This window comes from Acinonyx jubatus, chromosome E4 (genome assembly GCF_027475565.1).
Source record: "Acinonyx jubatus isolate Ajub_Pintada_27869175 chromosome E4, VMU_Ajub_asm_v1.0, whole genome shotgun sequence".
NCBI classification, from domain to species: domain Eukaryota; kingdom Metazoa; phylum Chordata; class Mammalia; order Carnivora; family Felidae; genus Acinonyx; species Acinonyx jubatus.
This window is the reverse complement of record NC_069395.1, coordinates 25,257,010-25,271,004: the sequence shown is the minus strand read 5'-3', so window position 1 is coordinate 25,271,004 and position 13,995 is coordinate 25,257,010. Positions and strand designations below refer to the sequence as shown.

The 13,995-nt window shown below is 57.7% G+C and overlaps 1 protein-coding gene across 6 annotated transcripts; it reads right to left on the bottom strand.

The window, feature by feature from the left end:
- Window positions 1–253: 253 nt before the first annotated feature.
- On the bottom strand, window positions 254–11,493 carry BLACAT1 (BLACAT1 overlapping LEMD1 locus). Of its 6 annotated transcripts, none has more exons than XM_053209322.1 (2): window positions 8,337–11,435; window positions 254–4,011 (listed from the first exon to the last, which is right to left on the bottom strand). In XM_053209322.1, the coding sequence occupies exons 1-2, from the start codon at window positions 8,352–8,354 to the stop codon at window positions 3,871–3,873; spliced, it is 159 nt and encodes a 52-aa protein (XP_053065297.1). In that variant the 5' UTR covers window positions 8,355–11,435; the 3' UTR covers window positions 254–3,870. The 6 variants fall into 6 exon arrangements, 2 of the variants coding, with proteins under 2 accessions (XP_053065297.1, XP_053065298.1); XM_053209323.1 differs by lacking the exon at window positions 8,337–11,435 and adding an exon at window positions 7,165–8,180; XR_008293153.1 differs by lacking the exon at window positions 254–4,011 and adding an exon at window positions 6,772–8,046 and having other exon boundaries at window positions 8,337–11,493.
- Between the last annotated feature and the right edge of the window lie 2,502 nt (window positions 11,494–13,995).

Genomic DNA, 13,995 nt, shown 5'->3' with positions numbered 1-13,995 from the left:
GCCCTTGTAACGAGTGCCTTCCTATGAGGTAGGGAGGAAATGAGTCTTCTTACCACCTTTTATAGAGTCCGGGAGAGAGGAGGCAAGTTACTGAGGTCAGGAGCCAGCCGTGGCGGAGCACTGGGAACCTGCGGGCGGCAGCTCTCTATCCAACGACGGCCAGTCATCAGCCCATCCCACCACGGGCACATCCCAACCCACCGGAGAAATGCACATTCATTCTGCAGGCCGGGCAGATTGCAGCCTGACTTCCCCTTGCAGAAGGCAAGGTAGGGAGGTGGGGTGGTTCGAGCAGCTTGGAGACGGGCTCACCAGCAGCTGGGTAGAGGGGAGCCCATGGGTGACAGAGCCAGGGCCCCGAGCTGGTCCTCTGAGATCCCATCTGCCAGGGGTGGAGTGTGTGTGTGTAAGAGAATGTGCACAAAAGCGGCACCTGAGGTGGCCTAGACAGGCCCGGCTGCAGGAAGGAGGAGAGGCAGACTGCTCGGGGCCCTGGGGGAGGGTTCGAGCGGAAGCTATGGGTGCCTTGGCTGTCCCTCTCACCACCCTCGCCATTGCCTAGACCTGTCGTACGGCTTCCACCAGCCCTCCCCACACGGAGCTGCAGACACAGAGCCCAGGAGACTACAACCCCTGTGCCTCCTCGGCCCTGAGCCTCACTGAGGCTCGACTGCCCAGGGCCACAGAGTCCTGGCCTCTGATGGGGGGTACTTAGAGGACGTTGGTGGGAGGAGACTGAGTCCCAGAAATAGGACATGATTAGCCTAAGATCACACTGTCATCAGTGTCTAAGCAGCAGGGCCGGAACCCAGGAGATCTGGTTCCCAGCTCAATGCCCTTTGCATCCACTGTGGTACTTCGTGCATATTTCAGTTAAGTTATTGCTCTTTTTATTTGTTTCAAAAATAACAATCTCTGTACATATTTCTGTTGACTCCTGCGACATCCAAAAAGCCCTTCCCTGGGAGTGGAGAAGGAAATGATATTCTACAAAAATAAAATTAAATTAAATTAAATAAAAGACTTCAAGAAGCCCCTCGGGGTCCCTAGGGCCCGGCCCCAGACAACATTCGAGTCACAAGAACCTCATGCACCCCTCACGTTTCTTTATCACCCATTCAACAGCCCGCAGCACAAGAGGGGAAAACTGAGGCCCAGGGAGGCCAGGGCCTCCCGCCCTCCAGCAAGGACTCAGTGCCACACAGCAAGAAGGAGAGGCCCGTCTCCTTCCAGAACCATCGACTTTTGTGCCCCCTTCCTCCACCCAGGAGTTCCCGTCCCCCTCCTCAAGGTAGAGTCTGGGAGAGAACTGTGGGGTGGAGGGAATTAGGAATGGGGAGGGCAAAATGGTCCAACCTGTCCCCTGGGGAGGAGCCTCAGGGCAGGGCAATAAATGGGGTGGCCAGACCTCGATGCCCCAAAAGAAACAGAAGGAAGAGAAGCCCGGACTGTGAGCCAGAGGCCTGGGGCCCACGGTCTGTGGACACGAGGGCTGCTTCTGCATTTTTGGATGAAACCTCTCCCCTGGGCTCACCCAGAGGCAGACGGGCAGGCACAGGTCTCCAGATCGGCTCCAGGCGCTGAGAGGAGCCAAGTCACCATTTCCCTGAGAAGGAGACCGAGGGACGGTGGGACGAGGGGTGGGTCTGGCTCAAAGCTGTTGCCGCCTCCTACTCAGCAAGGCATTTGACCCCACCTTCACCCTGGATGAAGGAGGGGCCACGGGCTGCCGTCTGCAGGCACGGCTAGCCCTCCACTCAGACCAGTGATGCCCTGACCTTGGGACCTCTCCCATGCTCCCGTAGCAGGGGCTCCAGATATCCGGTATCCCTTTGGAGTCAAAGGAGTTCTCCCCGGGGGAAGAAGCTCTCTGGACGGGCGTACTGCCAGGCCCCTGCAGCGGACATCGCTGCTGAGCCCCGAGAGGTACGCAGGGGCAAAACCGTCCTTCGCCACCTCTCCTGACCTTTCCTCCGGGTGAGCCCATGTGGTCAGGACCTAACACCCAACACCTCTGAGGTTCCAGGGATACAATTTCATCCTCCACCGCAAGAGTGGCTTCTCTAGGCCTGCAGCCTCACAGGCCACCGCTAGGGACACACATGCCCTCCAGGCGGGCTCCCCTGCCGCCTGATCAAGGTACCCTTGAAAGCGTTTTCTGCCCGTCTCTGCCTCTTCCAAGGCCTCTACCGTCCAAGAGGCCAAATAACCGGGGAGCTTTTCCTCCGTCCCTTGTGACCCCACTGGCCTTTATTGCTGTTTCCTTGAGGGAAGGAGTTCTGTTTATAGTTCTTTGGATATAAAAGGAACTAACAGATTGTACAGGCCTGGGGCTGGGTGCTAGGGGCAAAGGAGGTGGCTGGAGGATGGGAGGAGAGGGATCGTAAGCGGTGCTCTGGCTTCACAAAGATGACCTGTCTCCCACCAAATCTGCCGGAAGCTCAGGACATGCCCCTGAGCATGGGGCATGAGCTGGACAGGCAAAGAAAAGCTGCGAGGACAGAATGTGCCTTTGCTTCTCCCAGGTTCCGGATGAACCAGCACAGGTGGTCTTCTGCCCTCCCTGACTGCCCAGAGAGGCACATTCCAAGGAAAAGGGCACACCGCCCCACCTTCAGTCCTGGGATCCTGACCTCCTCTCCCCAGCCCACCTGTTAACTGTCAGAAAGAATATTCTGTCCCCAGAGGCTACCGGGCCTCTGACTTTGTTCCTGGGCCGACCTTTTCCGTGCTGAAGGAGAGGGCAGACTTGCTAAAGCTACAGAATCTGCCCAAAGTGTCTCTGCCACTACCATTGCTGCCCGTGTGACCCTCTAGCACCCGAGAGGTTCGGGCACTGTGACAGAAGGGTAAGTTAGATCACATGGGAGAAGGGAGGAGGGAAGGAAGGGAGAAGGAAAGGGGGTTTTGTCTGCTTCTTACCGGCTGGAAATAGGCTGGGAGAGGGGGCTGAGACTGACCCTGGAAGATGGAGGTTAGTGGAGAGATTAGGGGGAAAAGGCAAGGCAGGTCCTAGAGGGTCCCTCTACCCCGTTTCCCCCAAAGGCACAACATGCAAGCCCTTCCCTCTCTATGGCTTCTGAGAAGAGAAAGTAGAGGCAGGTGGGCGAGGCGAGGAGACAGGAGAATAAAGGGAGGACACGGCACAGTCCAGGAAGGGGGCCCCACAGTCTGGTCCTGGATGACAGTTCCCAAGAAGGGGAGTCGGGGCCTGGGAAACAGGCCCCCACATCTGTGCTGCTGCAAGGAGGCGTGACAGGGGTCAGAGGGTCTGCGAGGCCAGGCCTGGAGAGAAAGCTGCCTTCTGGAGTGCGGGAGAGGGAGGCGCCCAGGGGACACCGAGCTGGCCTCCTGCCATGAGGACGTTGCCTGCCTCTCACTGTCCCGACTCTGCCATCTGACCCCCAACCTGGCTGCCCGCCTTGGTCCTGGCTCCACCTGGCCCAGGAGAACGCTGGGAGGGGACAGGAAAGGACCCCTCTCTCAGGGATGCTCCTCCGGAGAGGCTCCTGCCTCAAGTCCCGGGCTCCCAGGAGAGACTGCATCCTGGCTTTGGAGGGGGGCTCCTCTTACACCGCCACTCGGCCCGGCCTGCCTGAGGCCTCCCCCGGCGTGGGGGCTGCTGGGAGGTCCAGTTTCCTATCCAGGAGCAGCGCTTCTAGCCCACCAAGGCGGCACATCCCTCAGCCGAAGAGTCACCCTGAGTGGAGGGCTTGGAGCCCTGAGGGCAGGAAAGAAGTTTCACTCCTGGGGCTGCCCCGAGGCTTCTGGGTCTCCCGGTCTCCAGAAGGCCAGGCGGGTCCTTCCAGATGTGGGCGCGCCCTCAGGCCTGGAACCTGCTGGAGGCTGCAGAAGGGGCCCCGGTCCAGCTCACACGGCCGTTTCCCGCTGTCTGTGAACTTCCTCCTTCTTCCTCTTCATCTTGCAGAAGCCGTGGAGGCCACAGAAGCAGGCAAAAGTGAACTGGGGCATGCCCTGGGCCAGGCTGGGGGGATGCTCACCGGAGAAGATCTGCAGGGAGAGGCAGGGGAGAAAGAGGGGCAGGAGGAAGGGGGGAGAGAGAGAGAGAGAGAGAGAGAGAGATATGCAAGCTGGGGTTAACATTCCCAGAGCCCTCCGGATCTGGCCAGCCACCACCACTCCCTGAGCTTGCCAGGCCCTGCCAAACCTCTCACACAGGTTGGGGGGGTGGGGGTGGGGGGTGGGGGTGGGGCTGGGACAGGCATCAAACAGCCTCTGAAAAGTTCAGCATTTCCGGATCTCTGTGGAGCTGATGTCATTCCTCAAATCGGAGCCTGGGTGAGTCCTGGGTGGGGAGGAGGGAGCCCCAGCTACTGCTGCCTTTGTTCCTCTCCTGCCCGCTCTGCCTCACCTCACCACCACACACCTGTGGTTGGGGAACAGGAAGCAAGCCGGCCCAAAGGCAGCTCCGTGCCACCTGACCCGGGTTAGGGGTGGGGGCTTCCACTCGCTCCTCTAGGTCACACAGTCCAATGATCCAAATGTGGGACTTTGGGGGCGCCTGGGTGGCTCAGTCGGTTAAGCATCCGACTTCAGCTCAGGTCACCATCTCGCGGTCCGTGAGTTCGAGCCCCGCGTCGGGCTCTGGGCTGATGGCTCAAAGCCCGGAGCCTGCTTCCGATTCTGTGTCTCCCTCTCTCTCTGCCCCTCCCCGTTCATGCTCTGTCTCTCTCTGTCTCAAAAATAAATAAAAACGTTAAAAAACAAACAAACAAATGCGGGACTTTGTGGGCCTGCATCCAACAGCCTTGACCTTGACACCTGGAACTGAGTCACGGGGTCCCCCCCCCCTTTCCTCGCAGCCCCCATCTGCTTAATACCCTTCAGGAAACCTATAGAAAACAGAATGGACTTTCTTTGCTCAGAGCAGCACAAATCCCGGTCCTCCTCGTGCAGAGAACAGACAGCGGAGAATTCTTTTAGCCAACAGGCTATTTTATTGAGCAGCTATGCTGGGCAACGGGGTGGGGAGGTACGTACATAAGGGTAAAGATATAGTTTCTTCCCTGGCAGGAAAGTAAGGCTGAGAGAAAGGCTGAGGCTGGGTTCGCCCCGGCTCGGCATGTTATCTCCACTCCCGGCTGACACGGTGCCCGGGCACCCAGCACTGGAGGCGGGCGCACCTCTGGGAGCGGGGGCAGTCTGGCTAGGGCTGGGAGTGGGCTTCAGGAGGTGGGTACCCAGTCTGCAGAGTCCTCCAGCTTGCTTCTCTGCCCTTCCTCTGCCCCTAGCCTGCCCCGGAGGGAGCAGATGTATACTCAAGTCGGCCGAAGCGGAGCAGCTGGGCACCAAGAGAGCACTTTGCATGGAGGTCAGGCTCCCATCCTAGGCCTTGTTTGGATCATTTTTCTCTTTAGAAAGAATTTGGGGGGCAGCCCAAATGCTGAGAGGAAGGAGGGAGGTGTGGGGCTATGCCGAAGTCAGGAATCAGGAAGCGTGAGGCATGTCCCCGGCCCGGCCCTGCATCGGGTGTCCCAGGCCGCAAACACTAAACACACCTGCAAATGGTCCCCCCTGTATTTGAGGAACCTGGCAAGGCCCAGGCGACGGCTCTCTGGACAGTTCCACAGGTTTGGCCAACTTTGCTCCTTTGGACAAGCTTCGAGTTTCCGCAGGCCGAGCAGAGGGCCCCGGCTGGCAGGCCCTCACCAAGCATGGTGCCCACAGCGGAGCTGGGTCCTGTCAGGATTCTCCCCTCCCTTACCCTCCAAGTGTCCTGGTAATACAGCTAATGACTGTAATTAATAGGTGCAGTGCATTTCCAATGGCCAGCTGGGTGGGCAGGAGGCCCAGCCTGAGTCAGCATGGGTAGGTAGACTGGCCATTTAATCACCCGATTTCCAGCATCCTCCACATACCCACTCTCCTGGAGTATATATAGAGAGCAGAGAGCAATCTCCAGGATATATATAGACAGAGCCGGGACGCAACTACCATATTTCTAGATCTATCTCCTGCAGCTATCTCTGGATCCCTCCCGTGACAAACCTAGAGAGACTGGGATCTAAACTGGGGCTTAGATGGCCTGGGCTCTATTCTTGGCTCTGACGCCGGCATGCTGTGTCACCCTGGCAAGTGGCTGTGCCTCTCTGGGCTTTCACTTCCTCATTTCAGTGTACCAAGAGGTTACCTAAAGGGCCAGAAGGGCACTAGAAATCCTGGTCTGATCGGGAAGACGGGAGGGAGAACAGTTGGGTTTCCTTGTAATCAGTAATTGTAATGCATCCACTTCCTTTGCTTAGGGGGATGTATGTCAAGGGTACTATCAACACAGCATTTCCTCGATTACAGGAAAAAAATACGTGGGGAGAAATCAGTAGGCACAACAAAGCTGATCTGGGGAAGGAATTCGTAGTTAAAACAAGCCAGGCAAGTCGCTTTGACCATGACTCTCCCACCCCAAGCCTGGGTCCAGGCGCAGCTCAGGGTCTCTGGCCCCAAGGTGCATAGATCTTCTTTTCTCCCTACCATACTTCCCCTCCAATGTCTGCTCTTTCCAAAAAAACAGTAAAAGTGGGGGTGCCTGGGTAGTTCAGTTGGTTAAGCATCCAACTCTTGACTTCCGCTCAGGTCACGATCTCACGGTTTGTGCGTCCAAGCCCAGAGTCAGGCTCTGCACTGAACAGTGTGGAGCCTGCTGAGGATTCTCTCTCTCCCTCCCTCTTGGCCCCTCCCTTGCTTGTGCACACGCACGCGCGTGTTCTCTCTCTCTCTCTCTCTCTCAAAATAAGTAAATACACTTCAGAAGTGACTGTTCCTCCCCAAGGTCCTTTGGGAGAGATGAGAAAATCCTGCCTTTTTTGCTAACTGTAGGGAAGTTTGGGGCTAGAGGTTGGAGGAACCAGGACCTACACATCAGAGTTTCCAGAGGGTTGGATGAAGCCAATATATATATCTTTGATATATAAAGTGCTCTGATTGTCCTCTGCCTTCCCTACCAGGGCCTGACAAGGTCGTCTTCCCTATAAGGAGTGGGACTACAAGCCCTGAAAGCAGTCTGGGCTCTGTGCATGATACAGGTCCCTGGGCCGGTCCCCAAAGTGGGGAGCTGTGGAGTAGAGAATGCCTTCCCATTCCAGGGTTATCTCTCCTGCTCGGGGTCCCACTCAGCCTTCAGGATCCCTCTGCACTGCTGGCAGGTACCTGGGGAGCTGTCGGGGCTGTGCCTCCACGTCTCTCTCTGCTTTGCCCACACTGCCTTGATCCCTTCACACTTTGCGGAGTGTCTCAGCACCAACAGGAGGGCTTCCTGGAAAAGGTAGGTCCTGATGAACTTCCTCCTGCTCTGTCTACTTGAGGAGAAAGGGTTTTGAGTGTCTGAAATGGGCAGAGTGCAGAGTTTCAATGAAGCAAGTGGACCAGCGCCTGGAGGCAGCCCCTACTTAACTGTGTTCGTGATGGAAACTTCCCCTCCCATCCTGCAGCTTCCCCTCCGGCCTCAGCTTCCATGCCTCTAGCCCAGGAGAGGCTAAGGGATAGAAAGATGGCCCCCATCAACTCAGCATAGGAAGGAAAGGAAGGTGGACACAGGACAGATCCCCCCGCTAACTCACAGTTGGCTGCATCTGACTGCAAGCTGGTGGCTTGGATGTATTCCCCATCCGCCTCTCTGGCCTTTGTCCCCAGCTCGGATCTGAGATGATCTGGGGTATGGAGGCGAGAAAGAGCCTCTGCTTGGCGGAGCCGAGCAGAGGTGTGAACCTACAGCTCATCATCCCCAACCACCAGGGGGTTCCCAGCCTTCCTGTTGACCCCTTCCCCTGTCCCTCAACCCTGCTTCTCCTCTCTATACCAGGCACCCTCCCGGGGTGGGGGGCGGGGGGGGCAACCCTAGCACGTCCAGCCAAACTGGGGCAGTGGGTCAGAGGCGGCTTGAACACGTTGGAGGGACCAAGAGAGAGAGGGTCCCAGAGCAAGCTAGACACTAGGGGAGGAGACAGCCACGGCTTCATGCTGGCAGACCAGGAACTCCTAAGTGCCTCGGATTTGGGCAATGTCCTCCACCAAAGTGGACGGCAGTGGGGGCTGGAAGGGTAGGGTGATATTTACAAGTGTTGGGACAAGCCTGGAATCCTCTGCCAAACAAAAAAGAAGGGAGAGAGAGGTCTTCCCTCCCACCCCCCTCACCTCACCTCCCAAAGCAGAAGCAGAGTGGCGGCGGAGAAGGCGCCCCCCAGCCTCACTCTGCCCCACCCCCACCCCAGGTAAAGGGCAAAGGAGAAGTGACCCAGCGCGCCTCCAGAACAATGCTGAACCCCCGCCCCCTCCCCAGCGCCCCTTAGCACCGCGCCTCAGTAATTAAAATATGAATTCACCTTCCCTCCCCGAGCCATTCATCACTGCGAAGGAAAGCAGCTGCGGCTTAGGAGACCGGATTTGGGGGATTAGCTCGGGCGGTGGAGCAGACACACCAGGAGAAAGAATTAAAAAGGAAGGGGGTGAATTGGGTTTTCTCTCCCCACCTCCTCCCTCTCCCTCCTGCTGCCACCGAGCCTCACACCCCACCCCTTCCCCCAAAGCCTGGCCTCTGCAGGTTTCTGGGAACTGTAGTCCCCAAGACGTTGTTGATAAACAGGCAGGCCAGGGGTGGGTGGTGGCACAAACTACAGATCCCAGGACTTCTTCCCGGAGTTGGCAGAGGCGAAGCTGGGCACAGGCCTCCGGTCTGGGAGAAGCCCTCATTCTCCTTGGAGGTTAACTCCTTCTTGGCCTGCTTGAGACTGACTTCCAGCCTCTGGCTGACTGAACTCCTTGGAATCTGGAGCCAAGGTCCTCTCTGCCTTCGAGGGCTTCCGGGCCAGCCCCCCTCATTTCTCGCTTGCCCACCTATGGAGAAAGCGGGGACGCTCCTCCCACCTTTCCGAGACTACTAGGACAAACAGGCATTCACCGATGCTTCCGGGGGACTCAGGCGCCATGGGAGCTGGAAGGGTCAGGGCACTAACAGTCTTGATGTGTTTTTATGCCCTGGGCCTTCCAGGAGGCCCACCGCTTGGCAGAGGCTGGCCTATCTAAAGAGTCATCGGAAGCATGACCAGGGTCGTCAGCTTAGCATTCAGCAGGAGCTGGGAACGCGGTGGTCCAGGCTATCAGTGCTAGAAGGTCTTCCAGAGGCCAATGGTCCGTGCTATCCCCTTCTAATGATGGGACAGAGATTTTTTTCTTTCAATAGTCTGCGCTTAAAAGGAGCAGACTTTTAGCAGTGAAACTCCACTTCCACTAAAAACAGGGCAAATACAACCGGAGAGATTCACTTGAATCTGTGTTGTTAAGTGTGGGCCCACGCTCTCAAAGGGGGAGGGCTTATACTGGGGTAGCTCTGAGGACTGTGAAAAAGACTGAGGTTCAGAACATTTTTGGTTTCAGCTGTCTGCAGGCAGGGAACAGGATAGATGCAGCCCTCTGATCCGTGAATCCTCCAGGGAGAAAGGGCATGAGGCCAGCTTGCCTATTCGATGCAGTTTAACAATTATGTGAAACATATAATTACGTATCTCTGCCAGGCCTGCACCACTGGCAGTGGCCAAGAGGCAAAGAACAGACACAAGCTGCAACCTTGTAACCCCAGAAGCACCCTAGGCCCAGGCCCAGGAAGGGTGGGCTTGCTCTGTGTCCCTGTTTGTGGCAACTTACTGCTTTTACCCCACCCGCCTTTTCTCCCAGTTCACAATTCATTGGACAAACGTGTACCCAGCAGCGGCTCCTCAGAGCCTTGCCTTGCTGGAGCTTTTCGGAGGTAAAATCTGGCATGGTCCCCTGTTCCCTTCCTCTAGGCCCAGTCCATTGCGGGGGACTCCCTGGCAAACCGTGCAACAGGATTCCTGTGAGGGACCCAGTTGCAGAGACAGGAAGGGGGCGCTGTTCCAACCTGACTTGCCCATTAGATCCCGAAGCTAAGGGGAGTAAGTCGGGTGCCTGGATGTCCTCGCACAGAGGAAGGAACAGAGGATAGGCTCATTCGGAGCCAGGGGCAGCTGGATGAGGAGGGAGGTGGGGAAAGGTGGTAGCCACCTCTGATCTCTGGGCAAGAGGACCCAGAGGGAAAGTGAGAAAGCCTGGCAAGTCTCATCCCTGTTCCTTGCACCACCGAAGCTGGGGCGAGAGGGGAAGTGGCTTGGAGCAGCCCCAGCAAAAACCCAGCTGGCTTGGGCTTTCTCTTTGCTTCTCCTATTGCTTTGATTTTCTCCCCCTCTGCTGTTGCTGGAAAAGGAAAACCAGCGATGGACAAAGGATGGTTAGAGTTGGGCCACGGAGCCAGTTTGTGGACATGCATCCAGCACTTTCCAGCTTCCAGAGTGCTCTCCCATGCCACCTTGTTGGCTCTCCCCACATCCAGCACGATGTGGTAAGAATCCAGGTTCAAATCGCTGCCTCTGCCCCTTACTAGCCCTATGAACTCGGGCTCGTTTCTTGGCTCCCTTCTGCCTCAGATCTCCCAAAGTAAAATGGGATAATCATAGTACGTTGTTCTTAAGAGTTGTTTCCAGGATTAAATGAGCACAGGTAAGACGGATAGAGTCTTGCCTGGCACAGAGCCAACACTAGGCGAATGCTGGCCAGGGAGACGAAGGGCTCCGAGACATTGTAAGTAACTTGCCTCCTGGTTCTCAACACCAACTGCCGTACCCTCTGATTCTTTAGTGGTCTGTCTTAGACAGACTGGGGGGCTTGGAGGGGAGGCGAGGGTGCTTCCACGGCTGCTCCAGCCAGATTGCCCGCCGTATTTCCATCAGCTGGAGCCTTCCAGGAGGGCTGGGTTGGAGTTAGGCAGATGCAGATCTGCATGGGAGTTAGGGAGTAGGACAGGAACTGGAGAGGGAGAAGGGCCTGGGGAGTCAGGCAAGGTGAGTGGCAGATGGTGCCGGATAGGGAGAGGAGGTACTGTTCACAGATCCGGGGAGAGGGTGACAAATGCCAGGATGGGGTAGCAGACCAGGAGCTAGCAACCCCGGACTCCACGTCGCAGCCCACGGGGAGAGGCTGCCTTCCTAGTTTCACGCTACTGAACTTCCTCTCCCTGAGTGGCCGGCCTGAGTTCTCCCGTTTCAACCACTGAGAAGTCCCGAGGTCTCTCTTACACAGAGAAGGCTGTGGATTCCGAGCTGACCACAGAGAAGTGAGCAAGGCCGAGAAGCACAGGCTGTCCTGGGGGCACCGAGTGAAGGCCGGAGGGCTGTGTGGTCCCATGGCCTTGACTCTAGCCCCCAAATCTCTGAGCGTGAGCCAGTCCTCAACATGGCAAGGGGGTGGGGGGGAGGAAACCAACTTACGGACCTCAGCACCCCCTGAATGTGTCTCCATCCTCAGAAGGAATCTCCCTCTGGAATCACCAGTTCAGCCTCTTCATTTCAGAGTGAGAGACCAGGCCCAGAGAGGGGAAGTGACTTGGCCCAGCTCACACAGCCTTGGCCCCAGACCCCAGGTTACCAGATCCCCTGCAGGCCCCATCCCCAAGTGGAAACCTCTCCTGGTGCCCCCTTTGTGGCTGGCTCCCAGCCTGGTCCTGTGGGGAGGGAGGTGCAGATCTCAGAAGGAGCACGCCCCTCACTGTAGCCCATGGCTTTTAGCCCTACATGAATTAGAAACAGCAATCACATAGGAATGAAAAGCCATAGGCCACAGCAGAGCTGAGGGGGTCCAGCGGTGGGAATCTCAAAAGGATGCGGGGAGCTGGGGGTACCTGGGGAGCCCTCCCTCCTCTTCCCACCAACCCTTCCCACCCACACTGCCACCCTCGAGGTACTGGGCCCCCCAGGTTACATTCTCTCACCATCCCCCACCACCTGCCCTGGCCCCAGCATTAAAGCCTTCCCAGTAATGAGTTTCCAGTCCTGGCCCCACAAAGTCCCCACACAATGGGCCTCACTCCGGGGTATGAGGAGGGGTAGCTTCCTGGCCATAAAGGACCTCCTCAAATTCCCTTAATTAGCCTCCAGCCCCCTGCTCCGGGTCCTTAACTACCCCCTCCCAGAGAGAGACAGTAAGGCCGGATCTTTTCAATGATACTGCAGCCAGTGCCCAGGGCCAGCCCCATATTAGACTCTCTCCTTACAAAGCTTAACCCTTCCTAGTCCAACCACAGGAAGCAGAGAGGGCAAAGGAGGGTGTGGGTAAAGGAGAGCTAAGATGAAGGCCTGAGTGGGGGCTTTGGGGGCCCCCGGGAATGGAAGGCAAAGGAGAACCAGAGGTTCTATTCTTTAGAGGGGTGAACAAGTTTCTTGAGCACCCCCAAGGTGGGGGGGCTGGCCCACACTGCCTCGAGTGGTCAGCGTGACTACAACTATACCTGTTCTCATGTGGTTTAGAGGAAAGCAGGGCCTTCTTTTCAGACCCAGGTGGAGGCAGGAAAAGGGCCGGAACTTGAAATCCCCACCAGCTGAGGGCGGCCTGCTTTGGACCCATCCCTGGGCGATGCCGTGGGAGCGGGTGCTTGGTGCTCTCCCTCTCTCGTTGACAGGATATACACAGGCACGGCCGGAGCTCAGGGCAGAGCTGAGTGGAGGGGAACCAAGGTCTCAGGACCCTGGAAAAGACGTGCTGTAAACATAAGGACTGTCTCCTAATTCCCTCTCCCATGATGGCTCAGTTGTGGGCAAGCATCAGCCTTGGGGGACAGGAGTTCAGGGGACTCCAGGTTTCAGGAAGCCTCAGGGGATTTGAGACCCCAAGGAGAAAATCAGAGGTCTTAGGCCCACATCAGGCCATGTCCCTGCCAGGGAGCAGCTGGGTCCTTCGCCCCAGGGGCAGGCTCACTGTTCTCTTCAGGACTCCAGCTGGACCGACCTCCTTTAACTGGGCTTCCCACACTCCAGCAGCAACAGGGTGTGTGCGCACATTCACTCACACACGTCTTATCCAACCTACCGCCAAACAGCTGGACACCCTCCAACGTCCCTGAACTTCTGGTCACCCGCCCCAACCCCAGAAACCTCTGGGGTTACCTCTTGCCTCCCTCTCCCGTGGGCCCCCACATCCCAGACTCAGGACCTGCAAAGAACCGCGGGCTCCAAGCAGAATGCCCTCGGTCCCCTCCCAAGGGCCACTGGGGCCGGGGTCCAAGGGACGGCTCACCTGGCGGGCCCCCTGGCCCTGGCAGTCTCCCTGCCTTCCAGGCAGCCACTCACTCCTCCACTTACCCCCAGAAGCTCCACGCCCAGCGAGGGCAGGCCTCCTCCTTCTTCCCGCCCACCAGCCCGGGTCTGAGCGGTGCCCAACTCCACTTGACTCACTGAGAAGGCCTGGCTCGCCCCTCCCCCAGCCCGGTGGCCGGTAGGGTGAGGGTGGGCTGGGCCGGCGGGGGAGGTCAGGTATTCCTTCAACCCTGACTTGGGCCTGGGTAACAAAGGTCTCATTGAGCCTCTGGCTGTCTGGTCGGTGAAGCACAAACCTCTTGTATCTACTCGCTTTTGATCTCACTCCCTCTGAACCAGCCATGTATTACTCACGTCCCCCTGCCGGGCTATTGGTGTGGAGGGGCTGTGCCTCCCCTCCCTTCCTCCCCATCTCCTTTCTCTCCTTCCTTCCCCTGCTGCTCCCCTCCAGCTTTTTTATGGTTCATTTTTTTGGCAGGAGACCTGAGGCGGCTCCCCAGAGGCCCCCTCTCCTGCCTCGCTGCCCCTCCCCATCTCTGCAGCCCCTGTTCCTCCCCTCGCTCACGCCCCCACCCTGTGTCCCTCCGTACCCTGTACTCCCGCACTTGTTTGAAGGTCCACGCACCGGCTCAGATCTGGCCCCTCCACCCACCCTCACCTGGTTCTTCCCTCAGATTCCCGGCCCTGGGCCCCTGAAAGGCTCAGCGCCGCCAGCCCCAGCCCACCGACAGGCCCCAAGTAAGCCCCAGAAAGGGCGGCGTCTCTCCAAGGTGTTTCTAGGGCCAGAAACCGGGGAGTGAGGGGAGAGAACATCCGTCTGGTCTTAGGCAATGGCCAGGCCAGATCTCCTTGGAATGTGGAAGAAGGGGAAGCAGGTCAGGTA